Here is a 17,271-nt window from a genome sequence, read left to right as displayed (position 1 = left end):
TTTTCCACTTTTTGCCCTTCTATTTTATTTCTTTGAATGTAGCTATGATGTATGTAAGTATGTATATTTCCAAGTTATTTTGTTAATTTAAACCTTGAGTTGCAAAACTGGGCTGCAGAAAATTCGGCTGGCCAGCAACAAACTTGCTTTGAGCTCATCCCCAATATATCTAGATTACCTCTGAATTACTCGTATTTTCCTTTAGTAAACACTAGGTATAATAATACTAATAATGACCCGCAGCTGGCGGCACCCTAGTGAGTGAGCATTTTTTTTTTTTGCCATTTTTTTTATTTTGATTTTTTAAGGGAATTTTAGATCAATTGTACTAAGAATCACGAGATTTACGAGTAGTACTTTCAATCTCACTGGGAGACAAAAAGTGTCCCAGAATGTCCATACATTTTTGTTACTTTCCTCTTTTGTTACCCCACACAACAAGTACCGAAAATTGTAACAAAATAAGAAAAAATCGTATGGGACACTTTTTTTAACTACTAGGATTGAAAAAGCTAGTGATTCTGAGTAGAAATAGCCTAATTTTTGTCAAAAATATCACATTTCATAAAAGTGGAGAAAAAAAAAGATATGCTCAGGTTAGGTTTTCTATAATGTGTTTATATGTTTTATATTGTTTTGTAAGTGTTTTATTTCATTTTGCTTTTATACTCATATTGTAAAAAACCTAGCCTAAGAAAAAGAAAAATAAATGACTAATAATGAGGTTTTTACAGTGAAATGTACCTAAATAAATATACTTATACTTACCCATATTTTTTCTCATAATTTATTTCAGAACGAGCAAGAAGTTCGCTACGTGGCCGACGACACCGGTTACCACGGGGCAGTATCCGTGAACACTGGTACCCATACCGCGAGTATCGCGCTTGGGGAGCGCGCGATTCAGTTCTCCAATACACAGGTTAGTTTTACATCCTTGTCAATGATTTTTAGTTTCTTTAAGTCGGTAGTGTCTGAATTGGCGAGTAAACAGCTAGACTCTACCTTTCTTGACGTAAGACTTAATATGGACACTGTCTTAGTTGACTAGTTTTTAATGTGTGTGGAGATGCTGCCGCTCACTGCCCTATATTCGTAGTCTGATTGTGATTAATCAAATTATTTTTGAATTGGTCACTCATCGTTAATTCGCTTCTACTCATTTCCTCAAAGGTTGACTGGAAGAGATCCCATTAAGGGATAAGTCCGCCTACATTGTATATTACTGACTCTGTAACTGTATCTCTTTTGTTTCCTTTATGTACAATAAAGCTTATACATACATACATACATACATACATACATTATTAAAAGAGATGATACTTCAGATTGAGGATTAGATATTCAAGGATTTATCGGTTTAACAGATAATTGTCTTATTTCAGTTGCCGCTAACAACACAGCTGTACCAAGTATCGCCGTCCAACGACAATCAAACCCAAGCGCCCGTAACCTCCCCACAGCCCGTCGAGATCTTCCTCCTGCAGCAGCAGTTCCCGTCTGACCAAGAGTTCCCGCAAGCAAACGTCCAGTACACACTACCAAACTACTACTACAACAACAATATAGCCACCCCTGCCTACTACAACATACAAACTCTACACCCCATCCAACTCAACGAACAAATCACTGACAAAGTAACGAACTTCGAGACGAAGCAAAGTGAACGCTCTAAACCTCTTCAAAACAAAGAGGATAATGCTGAGCAAGATCATGAACATCTAACAACCAATGTTGTTCAAGTGTTCAAAGATCACAATTGCACTAACGAAGAAGAAATACCTGAAGAACATGAAGACAACTCACAGAAACCTACTCGTGTCTATGCTGAAACTCCTACGTTCGACATCCGTAATATTAATGGAAATTATGGTATTAGAAGTACAGAGAAACCGCTGACTTATCGAGGAGCTGTTCATTTCAAAGTTGAGGCTCCTCGAGGCAATGCAAGAAGTGAAAGGTATTATTACAATGAAGTAGCATCTACAACGATTCGTAGTATTACAACAGAAGATGATCGAATTTCAAGACTCGTAGCTTCGACACAGGATATAATATCAAATGAAGATTTACTCAAAATAAATCATGCTGCTGAAAAGCAAACGAATGTACATAATGATGATATCATCAAACCTAAACCAAGATTCAGCTTAAAAGCAGAACAAACTCGGTATGATCATTATTCCACGGTGTCACCAAATACCCAAAGAAACAGGATTCCTGAAGAAAGTCGATACGACCACTATTCCACTGTATCGCCAAATATTCAAAGAAACAAAATTGTTGAAGAATCTCAATATGATCACTACTCAACGGTATCACCAAACACTCAAAGAAATCATTTCAATGAAGATACTCGATATGATCATTATTCTACTGCCCAGCCAAATACTCCACGAAACGCCAACCCTGAACAAAATCAATATGACAACTACTCGAATGTTCCATCTAAAACTGCAAGAAGCAGAATCACAGTCAGAGCTAAAATACAAAATATTGTTGACAGTGAAATAGAGCACTTAGAGAATGACCAGAAAAAAGAGAATGTTCTAAAAACAAATGCAAACGAATACAAGTTCGCCTCCCCTATTGTTGTTCAAGATTCTACTCTTGATACTTTCAAAGATCAAATTGTTAACAATTTAGTTTCGACTATGGTTCCGTACTTGCAAGAAGGCTACGAGATCGTTGGAGTGAGAAACAGCCTTGATGAGAATTTAACTAATAGTGAAGACGGTCAAAACAGACAATCTCCTTCTGAAAACCTAGTCAATGTAACACCACGACCTGTAAGTCAGAAGTATCTCGCTCCTATCACCGTTGCTTTAAGGCTTTTCAATGCAAATGACTCTGGAACATTTAATACTGTAGATGATCATGAAGTTTCAGACAGTGAAGTTGTTACAGACACAGTGAAAAGCCCTCACAGAGAAAAGACTATCGTAGAAATTCAGCAATCCATACCTTTGAGCATTACTCACATAAATGATGTTGAAGTCCAAGATCATTTAGATGAAGTAATGTAATGATAAGGGACCATTAGACTTGGCTAAGTCTTTGTATCATACTTATGTTGACGCTTTGAGGTCGTATGGACAGAAGAACAACCGAAATAACGCTAATGCAATTACTGATCAGCAGAATGATTCCAGAGAACAATTAGAACCAAGTGAAAATATTCAGACTGAGGTCGAAATCAGACCAAATGGAGACAGCAATGAGAGGAATGAATACGCCAGGCCTTATGACTACTCTTATAGCGTAGACCAAGATCATCCAATTATACAACCGATCATTATTGAAAAGGAAGTCCCGGTCACGAAATTCGTTGACAGATTTATAGAAAAAGAAGTACCGTATCCAGAGAAAGTTGAGGTTGTAAAACATGTGCCGGTGGATAGGCCAGTAGCTGTACCGGTACCATATGAGAAAATAGTTGATAGACCAGTTGAAGTCACCCGTTTCGTTGATAAACCTTATCCGGTTGAGGTACCGCATTTATATCCGGTACAGGTACCCTATCCGGTTGAGCACAAGATTTATGTTGACCGACCCGTACATATTCCTTATCCTGTAGAGAAGATCGTCGAAAAACAAGTTCTTCATCAAGTCCCGGTACCTACGCCGGTAGCCGTGCCAGTAGAAGTCCCTGTAGAAAAGAAGGTCTTGTACCCCGTCCCGATAGAACACAGAATCCCATACCCAGTGCCGGTAGAAAAACCAGTGACCATTGAGAAAATAGTGCACAAAGAAGTACCCGTTCCGTATGAAGTTGAAAGGCGGGTACCCTACCCGGTACATTACGAGACTAAAGTACCCGTCCCTTATCCGGTAGAAAAGAGAATACCGGTCCCAGTCGACAGGGTTGTCGAAAAACCGGTAACAGTTACGAAATATGTTGAAAAACCGGTACACATTGAAGTACCGGTTCCTCAACCAGTACCGGTTGCAGTACATGTTCCTCAACCTTATCCCGTTGAAAAAATTGTAGAGAAAAAAGTGCCTTACCCGGTCCCGGTTGACAGGATTGTTGAGAAAAAGATACCATACCAAGTACCATACGCAGTTGAAAAGGTGGTTGAGAAAATTGTAGAAAGGCCCGTAGTTGTAACTAAATACGTTGACAAACCTTACCCAGTTGAAAAGCACGTGCCGTATCCAGTTGAAAAGATTGTGGAGAAAAAGGTGCCTTACCCAGTTGAAGTGCCCGTGCATGTTAAGGTTCCTTACCCGGTGGAGAAGAAGGTTGAAAGGCCAGTGTACGTGCCTATTCGAGTGCCATACCATTTTGAAAAGCCTCAAGATTATTACACCTACGCGCACGGCGTTGAACAGACAAGACATGTACCCCGATATCAGTATGCCGAACAGCGTAAGCAAGCGAGTCCAGCGCCAAGTTTAAACCTAAACGAAATACAACATAATATCGACCAGAAGGCTCAACAGTCTTACGCTGCTCAGTATAACCAATACGTCAAAGATTTAAAAGAAAGAAAACCCGCTTCTGTGCAGACAACACACTGGGGGAATCTTTACGCGTCGTCATACCAGTACATCAACAATACACCCAAGTTTGAACTCAAAAAGAACCCAGCTCTAACCAACTACATTCAATATTTAACCAACAATAATAATAGACAAAATGATTACTACGGTCCGCCCCCGGTTCGCAATGAACACCATTGGGCTCAGCCCACTCAACAGAATAATAACTATTTTCTACCAAATGCTGAACTACTGAAACTGCGAAGAGCGGACAGGACGCCGAAGGTATCTAATCTAAGGATAGAATATGGATTTAAGCCTCCACTGATCCCTAGTACTGAGATTGATCTAGACGGTTTCCCAGTTAAGAAAGATTAGAATTAATGTCTGAAGAAATGTTACCCAACGTAAGCTAGTGTCTGGTTAAAGAGAATTGAACCAAAAAAGTTGGGTGAAAGTGATAGAAATAAATCAGATTATATATATGGTTCTTGAAAATAATATAACATATTCAGTCCATCCAAGATCGAAAACGCAGTGTGACTCTGTCGCGCCACTACATATAGGGAGATACGCTTACGAAGCGTAACGGCTCGGCCACGACATTGGTCTAAGCGCGGCAGCGGTGAGCGGCGGCCGTACATTGGAGCGAGACACAGCGATGGGACTTTTCATTCGCACGTATGGCTGCCGCTCACCGCTGTCGCGCTTAGACCAATGTCGTGGCTGGGCCGTAAGAGATTGTCACTTTGGCCAGGTTCCAGGTAGGAAAGGTTACCCAAAAATTTGACGACACTTATGGTGACATCCGAAAACGCGTTAATGGCAGTAGATATGATTTTTTGCTGAGAATTTGGATGGCATCCATATAATTTGTGATACATAGAGGCTCGGACGTAGTAAATACCTTATTATAGTTATTACAATAGCTTTTGTACATAGTTTAATTTTGTATACCTATTTAATCTATAAAATTTGTTACTCGTTATATGTTAAAAGAACGAAATGTTCAAATTTGTTATATTTGAGATACGATTGTGTGTTCAGAGTTAAATACTCAATTGTTGTAATTATACTCAAGTCATTTACTAACTTATTCGATATTAGTGTTAAGAAATGTAAATAGGGAAGGTATTGTTTTAACTTATTTTCATTAAAGAATTAAACTTTTTATTGATCATTTTCTTTACCACTCATTTACAAATACTAACCCCCTTATTCATTCACTAAAGTTATCAACCCAGTAAAGTTCGTTTGTCCTTTTCTATCACACCAACACGTCGGAAAGGGACAAACGAACTTTATCGGCTTGATAACTTTAGAGTAGGTACGTTTATGAATAAGGGGGTTACTCTCTTTATGTATCTAAGTTACGTATATTGCCGTTCTCGGGAAAATTCCCGCATTTCTATTGGGCATATTAACCCATCGTACTAACACCAACACTCTTAACTAACCATCGGTAGACTTTATGCCTTTGTAATAAGGATTACCAATGTACAGGTAACTGCCGATGGTATGCTCAGGCACGGATCCGTGCGTAAAATTAGGTTATCTTTTCCCATTTCCTATCCAAGGCCGAGGTTGGAACCCACAATTTTTTGACCCATCCGCACACGACGGGTAAGGTTTCATACCGGCCACCGGCCACCGTAAGTTGTTTGATCTAACGATGTGCCAACTAAAACCAAAGAGCATTGAATCACTACGTTTTAAGAGTCAGCACATCTCTCGACACAGGCTTAAAACCTTTGAACTATCAACCCCCGGTTTTGTTAATTAACAATGTGGGGGAAATCCCAGTAGTTAGGACAGGTAAAAACTTGGTGGTAACTAGTGGGAATAGCCACAAAAATATAAGGGAAGTATTTGTCAATGGGGAAATAATGAAATACTAGGACGTTTTAAAACAGTATCTTTATTTTTAAGCGCCGCCCCAAATCTCAAGGAAGGTGGTTCTCAATTCGTACGTATTTCAATTCTCTTCGCATGTATATATGTATCTCAATTTAATGTTTAGGCCACGATATATCCGTCGTTACTGGACTGATTTTTAAAATTTCTTTCTGTGTCATAATCTTCAGGCTTAAAGTGCAAATCTGCAAATTGTCGAACGCTCTGAAACATTTCCTTTTATCGGTACAATCGACAGCCAACAGCCAATGCTGCCTCCTTCCTTCATCTTTTGGAACACTGAAAAGTTTAATATTATTCATGTTAATTGTAAAGACATAAATTATATAAAGTTGGTATTATTATACTGTGATATGAACTATGAACATAGAAACCGTACCAAGTTGATAGATTTAGCTCCATTCAATAAGAGTAAATACCATGCAAGAAAAAAGATTGGTCACCCTAGTCGTAAAACCACACATAGCATTATTTTTCTTTAAAGGTCATATTTATCGTTCTAAACCTATTCGTGGGAATTTTGATATAATTTGAGACAATGAAACCAATATAATGATAAGAACTAACCAAGATTACAAACAAAATAGAAGAAAATTTATTGCCAGTGAGGTTTATGAACATTTTGGTAAAATAAGTAGGTACTTACTTGTGAAATTTTACGTCGGATTTCGGTTTCCATTTACTTCCACAATGGTTCACTATGCAATACATAGCTCAGAACTTAAGTAAATCGTCGAAAAACGTTTATTTTGCAAAATAAATCTCTGAATCGGAGAATGAATTTTGACAATTCTGACATATCGGGCATATTTTTTTATTATTAGTGTTCCCATAGTACGCAGGAGGCTCTCGAACAACCCTCGAACCGATTTATGCAGGCGTTTTTTCGACGGTCGTGAGGTGTCATGTCACTGCTACCAACACAAAGCAAAAGTCGCTAGGGCTCGACCAACCCAGTCCCTAATCTTTATCGATATCGATAAATGTGCGATATTTCGCAGTATGGCGACTTAACAGTAAATTAATACATATATTTAAAAAAATGTCTGGGATGGTTGTCAGAGGCGTATTTCAAGGATTTGGCGTTGGCATCCTGAGCCAGTCAGGATTACCGCCCCGTTAAGTGACGATAAAGTATGAAATTTTAGAAAAATGCTGCTTTGCTACCCTAAAAAGAGCCTGCCGCCTTTAATACGCCCCTGTATAAAATGAATAAAACAAAAGCAAAATATAACATCACTTTTCTTTTACATGAAGTAATTTTTCAACTACTTTACAGCACTTTTCAGTTGAACTAATTTTGAGGCGTTTGCAGAAAATTCCTATGATTTACTGTGCCTGACGTTCATATTTGGCACTGCCTCCTAATTAAGAGTTTTGTTAAAAGCCAGTATTTGTTGCTTCATTTAATCTTCGTGTTCCTTGCATGTTTACCAGGGAAAGTTAATATTTACTGCAAAAAGCCTTGAAAACCTTTGCCCAACATTATCTTCATACAGGAGATGGATAAATATGCAGATTCTTCGTTACCTGTTAAAATTACCCATAATCGTCATCTGAAATAAAGAGATTATCGATAAGTTGGTCACACTCTATTGGTATTTTAGGTTATTTGTTTGTTTACGAAAAACTTATTTACAGAATGTTTTCGCTTAATTCGTAGACTGTACATGATTAGTACTACTTTTAATTGATTGAATGAGTAATTGTTAGCAATTCGAAACGAAAATAGAATAAAATACTAATAGTTACCGACCTGCATATATCCAGTGCAAAGCTAGGTAAAAACAAGCCACAAGTTGATATTTTCAAATATTACACCATACACCACAAATTTCACACTTTCTTATTGGTTTGCCCGAAATTTCAATAATTTTATTATTTACTTACAAAATTCAAACGAGTTATGACAGATTTGACGTTGACGACTTGACGTTTGACGTTTTGAAAAAAAAAACACGTAGGTCAGGCCATAGACTAAGGAAATATGAAACTCTATTATCTATGTATTTATGCTACCAAAATATAATGGACTTTAGTACTATTAACAATAGATGTCATTTTGATTTGATAGCATTTTTTTTGTGTCGTAATGTTGGCAATCATCGCTTGATGATATTATCATACTATGGAGTGACGACGGGCTGACTAAAACTTTCCAAAATTGCGAATTTTTCAAAATAGGAAAAATTGTGAAACTTTCCTCATTTTTGTATGGAGATTGAAACTTTCCATTTCATAAATTTTTAAATTTCTATATTTCATGTGAAACTCATTAAAATTCCAAGAACTATTAATTTTCTTTGGAGTTTTCGCAACTTGCACATCATAGTTTAATCCACTATCTACTTGTTTCATTAGCATTAGGGAAATTTACCCTATAGGGGAATATTTCCCGAAAACGGCACATCACTAGTCTTAATATGCATCGAATGCTGACCGTACATACAGAGCAAATGGTACAGATCTATATAGGTAATACACAAAGATGAATAAAACCAGTATTGGAATTAAAAATAAAATTTATTTCCACTTGAATATCTCACAAAACGCCGTCCACTCGCACTCGGCCGATGGCGATGGTCGACACTACTCTAAGTTATACCGTAAACAAAGCTCATATATATATAAATATATAACTACTGTATGTATGTACCCAGTTCTTACCGTGCTATCGAAGCGACTCTTCGGTTTGCGTGACAAAATTTTAGTCTCTATCGTACTTGAAAACAAATTATATTCGTTTAAAAAAATATTTGAATCGAACTGGCACCCTCTGCTATCGTGGCAGGTGCCTGAGCCATTCGGCCTAATGTATCACCAAAAAATCGCTATTTTCTTACTAATATGACATTTATTTTAGATTACACCAAAAATTATTAAAAACTTGGCTGTTAAATAATAGTTTTTATAATACATTGTACCTATATAGTTCAGAATATTCGACTAATGCCTCCGTGACCATGGTGGCCGAGTGGTCCACGTATCTGCTGCGAACGCAGAGTATACTGGTTTCATTCCAGCCCTGGGCACTAAATTGCCTGTCGTGTTTGACCTCCATTTCAGTGTATAAGTTGCAATATATTAATTTTTCGTTGAGGGTATAAAATAATTGAAACTTTATTCGATCAATTGATACCAACTGCAGTAGGTGGACAAAACGGCAATCAATGGCAATAACAAAATGGCAATCAGTGTTACATTAGTCAGATATAACTTTGTTTTTATAATGTCACGCAAACGAGAAGAGCAAGGCGCCTAACATCAAATCGCTTTTAACTTTTAACACATAATGAGGTTGTATCCTCGGTTACCCGCCATTTTCACAAAACATACTGAGCATTTGATCACTGGCTCTAAAGGGCACTCCACACTAGCATCTTTTGAACGTCGGTCTAGTCAGCGCAAATAAATATGGCGACCCAGCGTCCATAGTTGACTAGACCCCATGGGTATAAGATACGCATAAGGCCTGAGTGGTGGCGGGGGGCTTGCCCCTGTGCAGGTTATGCAGCGTCGACTCAGGGGGGTTACCATATCAGTTTAGGTTGAGAGAGAGAGGGACGGAGCTATGTAACTGCTATAGCTGTGTCCCTTTCTCTCAACCTAAACTGAACGTCTTTAGTACGTCATGGTAACCCCCCAGGACGCTTGTATAAGCTTCAAATGTTTGACATGCACGCCGCACAGCTCTGCTATACGCCCCATATGAGCGTGCATGCAGCCATAAACTGACGCGTAGTGTGAAGTGGCTCTAACACAGCCATACTCAACCTTTAGGTCCACAAATACGTTTTGTCTCGTAGGACATAGTTACAAAATAGATAAGGATCCCAAGTGGACATAGGAAAAAAAAACATTCTCTCAAAAAGTCATTCACACATTTTTATAAGACTTATTTTATTTCGCTTAATTACGTCCACCTCATGGGTCACCTATAAAACTTTTGACAAAGATTGAGTATCGCTGCTAAGGCGCTGCTCCCACCGGAAGCGAGCAAGCGATGAGCTATCAGCTATAGAAACGAACAAATTATAATATCCCATGTCAATAAAATTACGCTCGCCTATCATCGCGTCTCTTTTTACATAAGTTTGACGTGTCTGTCTCTGTGTATGTCTATCTGTCTGTTTATCTGTCTGTCTGTGTGTGTGTCTGTCTGTGGCATCGTAGCTATCGAACGGATGAACCGATTTAGATTTAGTTTTTTTGTCTGAAAGTTGAGTTAGTCGGGAGTGTTCTTAGCCATGTTTCATGAAAATCGGTCCCACTATGTCGCGGTCGGGGGTTTTTTCAAAATTTTAATTTTGTGGTTAGGTTATATTTACACAGGATTGTTCTTTCTATAGCCGATAGCTCATCGCTTCCTCGCGTTTGGTGGCACCAGTGCCTAACACATTGATATAATAGATTAAGCTAAGGATCAGACTGGTCGAACAAAAGGTCAAAACATTCGAATCATTGACAAGGGGTACCTTTCTCACAGCCGAATTTTCGAATGAATATTAAGGTTCCTCAAACGAATATGCACCTTAAAATTATAAGAAATAACGTTACAAATTGCCTATTTGTGTCGTTCTCAAGATAAAGATACCACACTGTCGCTCAACAATAAGGACGCTCTAACATGTTATTTGTATAACATTGCGAGCAAATTTCGTCCCTATTGTAAGCGAATATGTGGTACCTTTTATTAAAAACGTCACATTTACAGAGTTTAAAGCGAGCGTTGTCGGTCCTTATATTTCAGTGAATTTCAACATGACAGGATTTTAACATTGAAACGTCAAAATTTGTGATTCCTTGTAAAAGTATAATACTACACTTAATTAGATAATAATAGAAAATACGCGATACGCCTCACGCTCTATACATCCATACCTACCTTATTTATTAACTAGTAAGTATGCGAAACGTCACACACAAGTACATAGAAAAAATGAAAGCTTCACACCAAATCACAAAAAAATCTGTTAATTACAAAAAAAGAGATTTTATATTCATTGAGAGACCAACCCTAGACATTTTACTAATATTCTGTCAAATTGTAACTTGTAGGTTTCCATGTCAAACGGAAAAATTAAATAAGGACTCATTTATTTTATATTTCAACAGAAATTCGTCTTTATTGCAGATTGACCCTTTAGCCATAAAACGCCATAAATAGGCTAAGCACTAATAATTCCGTACATTGACCCCGCCTGTTTCTATCTCTATCGCACGCACGTAAATAAATTGCTGTCTTGATCGACGTCCAATGTCACTATCGACAATGACAAGCGAGATAGCAATAAAATAATGCGCGTGCGAAAGAGGTAGGAACAACCGGGGTCAATGTACGAAATTATTTGTGCCTTAAGTAAAATATTTTACTAGTTTAGTTCATTTTATATGCTGTGCAATATCTAAAGAAGTATTTATACGTAACATTTTTTTAGGTAGTCTCTCAAAGAACATACGAATTCACATATTTATTTATTACGAAGAATGAAACAATATTTGACATTTTCAACGATCAATAATGAACATTATTGCTATAACTACAAAGTCCTTAATACTTTGATCACAATGACGAATAATACACATCTAACAATTTCCGTGATAACCTATAGATGCGTAAAGAGCGAGCGTTGGTACCTGTAGTTCTACCACAAGTTTCACACAAGCATATATTCGCTTTCTAATACTTTTATTATGGGACCTAAGCTGAATTTAATAAATAAATAAAATAAATAAATAAATAATACAGGATTTTTTACACAGATTGACTGATACCCACGGTAAGCTTAAGAAGGCTTGTGTTGTGGGTACTTAGACAACGATATATATAATATACAAATATTTGTATACATAGAAAACATCCATGACTCAGGAACAAATATCTTCACACAAATAAATGCGCTTACTGGGATTCGAAACCAGGACCGCGGCTACAGGCAAGGTCACTACGCGCTAGGCCAGAACGGTCGTCGATGCGTTCCTTTCTTTGAAACAGACATTTTTTTTTCGAAATTTCAGCATTGGTCCCATAATATAAGTTGTTCATTATGTCCTCAAAAGTCACTATGCAAAGTTTAAACGGTCCTTTATTTCACCCTGTATACATTGATTGCTTTCTTTTCTAAGAGGGAGATATATCAAAAGTAAGTTCTGAGTTCGTTTTCCTTTCGACCCCTTTTTTGCCAAGAGTGGCACTGAAGCTTTAGTAGTTTCATGTGCTCTGCCTACCCCTTTATGGGATACAGGCGTGATTGTATGTAAGTTCTGACGACATTAGTAAATATGCCAGTGTCAAAATCGTGGTAAGACTACTGCTAATCAAATCTTGACGGCGTTATACGTTAGAAAAGAATAAATATGTAAAACTTTCTTTATCTAACGTATAGCTGCGTCCCTGTCGGGCCGAGGGGAGATTTAAGTGGTCATAGCATGGTGCTTATTCATACTAGTCAATACTATTGGCATAAGCATCATGTGCCTTAAGAAAATGTGGCTTTACAAGCATAAAGGGCCCTTCTGCTTCAAATATAACAGCAGTTTTTCTATAAGAAATTTCATCACTTCTTCGGACCTTTGAGACTTGGAACGCCGCATATTTCAATACAAATACTTAGACATCAAGTGTTTTGAAATTCATTTGACCTACGAGATTTAACAAGTCTTGAAATCATTTAGAACAGAATCAAGAGTTGGTAGCTCTTACAAATTTGACACTTTCTAATTCAGCCTTATAATTAGAAAGAGACAACGACTACTGACCTCTCGCTCCCTCGGACTCTTGCCAATCCGGTCCCTGGCTATACAATGAGTCTTACATACACCGCTTGACAGCCACACTTTTGTATATCCATATTTGTCATTATTGGAAAATATATAATTAACGCTAAGCTAACTTTATCTGACGAGCTGACCGCTCTCTTTGTACATTATACAACACGTAACACAATCATAATGAAAGCACCGGCGGCCCGCCCGGCCAAATACGACCCGATAAATTATGTCTTTTTTTAAAAACAAATTTCATACAAACGATAAAAAACATGCCCTCGATAAATTAAAAAAAAAGTTACAAATCAGTATACATTATACAACAACGCCGGCCGGACCGCCGTTAGATTAAAAACGAATAAAAAATAAGTAAAAGTCCATGACACGTACATTTTTTAATAATATTATACAAGGGCGTCGCGTCCTCGCTACCGCTCGGACGCTTGGCACGAACCGACCCGCCTGAATCAAATCGCGATTCATTTATTATCTACGGCACGCTTTGCGAGAAATCCTACGGAAAATTGTACCTCAAAACCCCTTTTTTTAAAAATCGAACAGCTCCGGCGGAGGGATCGGGTGCGTCGGGAGGCAGTCGCACGGCGAGGGGGGGGGGGGGAGACCGCTCGCGGCTGCCGCCTTAGCGTATGCACGCTATAAGAGTACGACTGATGCGGCATCCGAGGTCGCAGCGTCGCTCGGCCCGCGTCCAGATCCGCACTGTCAGCTCTCAAGGACAAGGACGACCTCGGTTGTATAGTCTGCGAAGGGTTCGGGGAGAGGGGGGGTCGGAGGTAGTCGCTGCGCGCCAAGGAGAGCTCCGCCGGCGTGTAGGCCGCCAGGAAATGCGCTAACGCACCTGAGGGGGTCCGCATGCCTCCGTTGGCCACGACGACCATGTCTTCGGCGGAGAGGCGTAAGGAGTCGGTCCTGGGCGGCGGAGGGGCGGCACGCGCTCGTCGGAGGAGGAGCGCGCGGGGCGCGGCGCGGGCGGCGAGGCGCGGCGGCGGCGGCGGCGGCGCGGGGCGCTCCCGGGCAGTCACAGTTTGAGCTCGTTCGCGATCTTTGACGCAATGTTCTTGAAACCGATGCTGGTGCCTACAGAAGAAAAGGATAAGTTATAAAGCGAGCCATTAATCGGTAAAAACTTTAGAATGACGGTCGAGGACGGGTTTCAAAGGGGCCATCTGATGCTCAAAATTTGAAATGTAAATCGGCGATAATCTAACAATATGTAAAACGACTAGGAAACAATTTCTTCCATCCACGAATTATCCATTTCGATGTTACTTCGCAGAGCCTCTGTGTGAGAGAGACTGAGGTCAGGGTCGCCATGTAATCCACTATCAGTCTACACACTACAGCGACCGGATATCCGCTTGAAGCGCACGCCGTTGAGCGACAGGCGAGGCAGCGCACGCTAGCGAGTCCCGTGGGTCGCGTCCACTATCAGTCTACACACTATACTGACCGGATATCCGCTTGAAGCGCACGCCGTTGAGCGACAGGCGAGCTTGCACACTTCGATCTCCCACTGCACTAGCGAGTCCCGTCAGGGTCGCCATGTCCACTATCAGTCTACACACTATACTGACCGGATATCCGCTTGAAGCGCACGCCGTTGAGCGACAGGCGAGACAGCTTGCACACTTCGATCTTCCACTGCACTAGCGAGTCGAGGGTCATGTCCACTATCAGTCTACACACTATACTGACCGATATTGAAGCGCACGCCGTTGAGCGACAGGCGAGCTTGGATCTCCCACTGCACTAGCGAGCCCCGTCAGGGTCGCCATGTCCACTATCAGTCTACACACTATACTGACCGGATATCCGCTTGAAGCGCACGCCGTTGAGCGACAGGCGAGGCAGCTTGCACACTTCGATCTCCCACTGCACTAGGGAGTCCGCGTTAGGGTCGCCATGCACGCAGAGGAGCAGGAATCGCTCGCGCTGCTCGTAATCGCAGTTGTTCGCGTCTAGAACCTGGAATAAGATTACCAAAATGAAGTATATAAATTGCAAAAGTAAAGCCTGACCAGTAGCCCGTTTCTCGAAAGGTACAAGCCTTGTATTACAAGTGTGTTTCCATGATAACCCATACGATTTGACAGTTCGCGCACTTGTGATACCTTTCGAGAAACGGGCACCAGAAATATATGACTGCGCCATGTTGCGGAATTCCATTTCAGAACTATTTTCTGGTCAGGCTTTATGTGTTAAGTTTCTGCAACTGTACGCGTTTTGTACATGCTATTACGAATATCTTACCTTGCGAATCTCAGCCATAATTTCATTAGGGTCTCTGGATGACGTCGTCTTCATACTCCACGTGAAGCGCAGCACGCGTGGTTTCACTTGCTCGTCGTTGCCTTGTCTGTGTGCATAAATATATCGTCACACTTATGTTAAAGGCATTGCCATAGAAGACGAATCCCAGGCGAATACTTCTAAAGTGGTGAGGACAATGTATACTAAATTTTAGTAGGCGTCAGCTGACAATTCATTGGTGGGTTGAAGAATAGCCAGTGAAAGACGTTGCAGCTGCTGCCGGTAGCTGACGTTCACAAGGGTTCATCATATATAGCCGTTCAAAAATATATTTCGCCCGGGAGGGGAAGACTGACTGACTATGACTGACGAATTTTTCGTGTCTGTATTTATATTATGATACACATTATAACACCGGTCTCGAACCCGATAGATGAGCATGTTATGCGTCGGGTTGCCTTCGGTAAGGTTTCATCCATTAATTACGACGCACCAAATTTCGAGTTTTTGGACCCTATGTCACACTATTTCATGGGAAAAAGATGGCTACATTAAAATTTATACTCGTACTATCACTATCACTACATAGTATAAAACAAAGTCGCTTTCTCTGTCCCTATGTCCCTATGTATGCTTAAATCTTTAAAACTACGCAACGGTTTCTGATGCGGTTTTTTTTAATAGATAGAGTGTACTAGTTATGTAATAAATGGATGAATCCTTAGATTTCTAAGGCAATTGCTGAAAACCATTATAGGTTTTGAAGTTCCAAATGTTGCTTACTTGGTTTCAAAATTCGAAAGAAGTCATTGACTTTTCTCTCTTCAGAGACAGCCGGATATTGATATTGTAGTGTATACAAGTTGATACATTTATTGATTAGAAAATAACTGTACTGTACCTAAATATATCTAACTCTAAACTTACCTTTAGTAAAGTACAAAGAAAGTATCAAAACATAAATATGTATGACATAAAATCTTCCGAAGTCCAACCATGCTCTTTCCAAATAAAAACATAACAAAAATACTCCGTTCCTTTTAATCTAACCAAAGAAAAGTTCAATTCTCCAAAGTTGACGTAAATTGATCATCAATATGTAAAAATACATATACTCTTATTTAGCTGCAGAGGTAACCGAAGATCCCCTTTTCTGCCTACAACTTTGTTTGCAGTGAGGTCAACTATTTCTACAAGTAATTGTAAGTAGAAATGAAATATCCTCCATTTTCACCATTTTCATTCAACTTTGGTGAATCGATAATTGAAAATATATTGGACATAACCAAAACCTTTGATTGTATTTCACTATATCAAAGTTTTGAATGCCAACTATATTTTCAACAGGGTATAGCCAATATGGCAATCGTTCGCTCCATGGCGAACGACACGATCTCGAACGAGTCTCATCACTTTGAATTACTAGTGCAACAGAGACTTCATTCGCTACGGTGCGTAAGCGATTAGTAACATGCCTAGGCACCCTGGGTACCCTAGCCAAGGTCGCAATCGCTTGTAGCGCTCTCTCTATCGCTTTTCCGCGTTGGCGCGACAGAGCCTGCGTTACGAACGCCAAGTAGCGCCAACGATTGCCACTTCAGCTAGCTGCTCCTACAATTTTGGCCAGTACTTTGATGGTATATGTACTAGTATTATAAAAACGTAAAATGAAAATAAAATGATAATTACCCAAGCAAGGTTTGTGGACTAGCGCCTACGGCATGCTTCGGGGTGGTTGCATCCAACGGCCTAAAATGAAACAGACGGGTAACTAACAGGGGGCGCCACTGTGCCGCATCGCGTTTGTATCGAGCTGATCACAGTTTTTTTATT

At 39.7% G+C, this 17,271-nt stretch overlaps 2 protein-coding genes across 12 annotated transcripts in view; one reads left to right on the top strand and one right to left on the bottom strand.

Annotated features, from left to right (window-relative positions):
* LOC125237189 overlaps positions 1–5,071 on the top strand; it is a 42,408-nt gene extending 37,337 nt beyond the window's left edge. Inside the window, 3 exon segments of the mRNA XM_048144183.1 lie at positions 797–922; positions 1,386–3,019; positions 3,021–5,071. Of these exon segments, the coding sequence (XP_048000140.1) occupies positions 797–922; positions 1,386–3,019; positions 3,021–4,863 (3,603 nt within the window). The 3' untranslated portion in view covers positions 4,864–5,071.
* A 7,928-nt stretch (positions 5,072–12,999) lies between these two features.
* The window catches only part of LOC125237050 (MAP/microtubule affinity-regulating kinase 3-like), a 296,828-nt gene continuing 292,556 nt past the window's right edge, over positions 13,000–17,271 (bottom strand). For 10 of the 11 annotated variants that reach the window (XM_048143984.1, XM_048143994.1, XM_048143992.1 and 7 more), the window contains 4 exons: positions 17,128–17,187; positions 15,439–15,544; positions 14,994–15,153; positions 13,000–14,265 (listed from right to left, as the gene is read on the bottom strand). In XM_048143984.1, coding sequence (XP_047999941.1) covers positions 14,207–14,265; positions 14,994–15,153; positions 15,439–15,544; positions 17,128–17,187 — 385 coding nt within the window. In that variant the 3' untranslated portion in view covers positions 13,000–14,206. The remainder of the gene's footprint in view (positions 14,266–14,993; positions 15,154–15,438; positions 15,545–17,127; positions 17,188–17,271) is intronic. The other variant, XM_048143990.1, reaches the window with a different exon arrangement.

Source organism: Leguminivora glycinivorella, chromosome 20 (assembly GCF_023078275.1).
Source record: "Leguminivora glycinivorella isolate SPB_JAAS2020 chromosome 20, LegGlyc_1.1, whole genome shotgun sequence".
Taxonomy (NCBI): domain Eukaryota; kingdom Metazoa; phylum Arthropoda; class Insecta; order Lepidoptera; family Tortricidae; genus Leguminivora; species Leguminivora glycinivorella.
The sequence above is the reverse complement of the archived record's forward strand: the minus strand, read 5'-3'. Positions and strand labels throughout refer to the sequence as shown.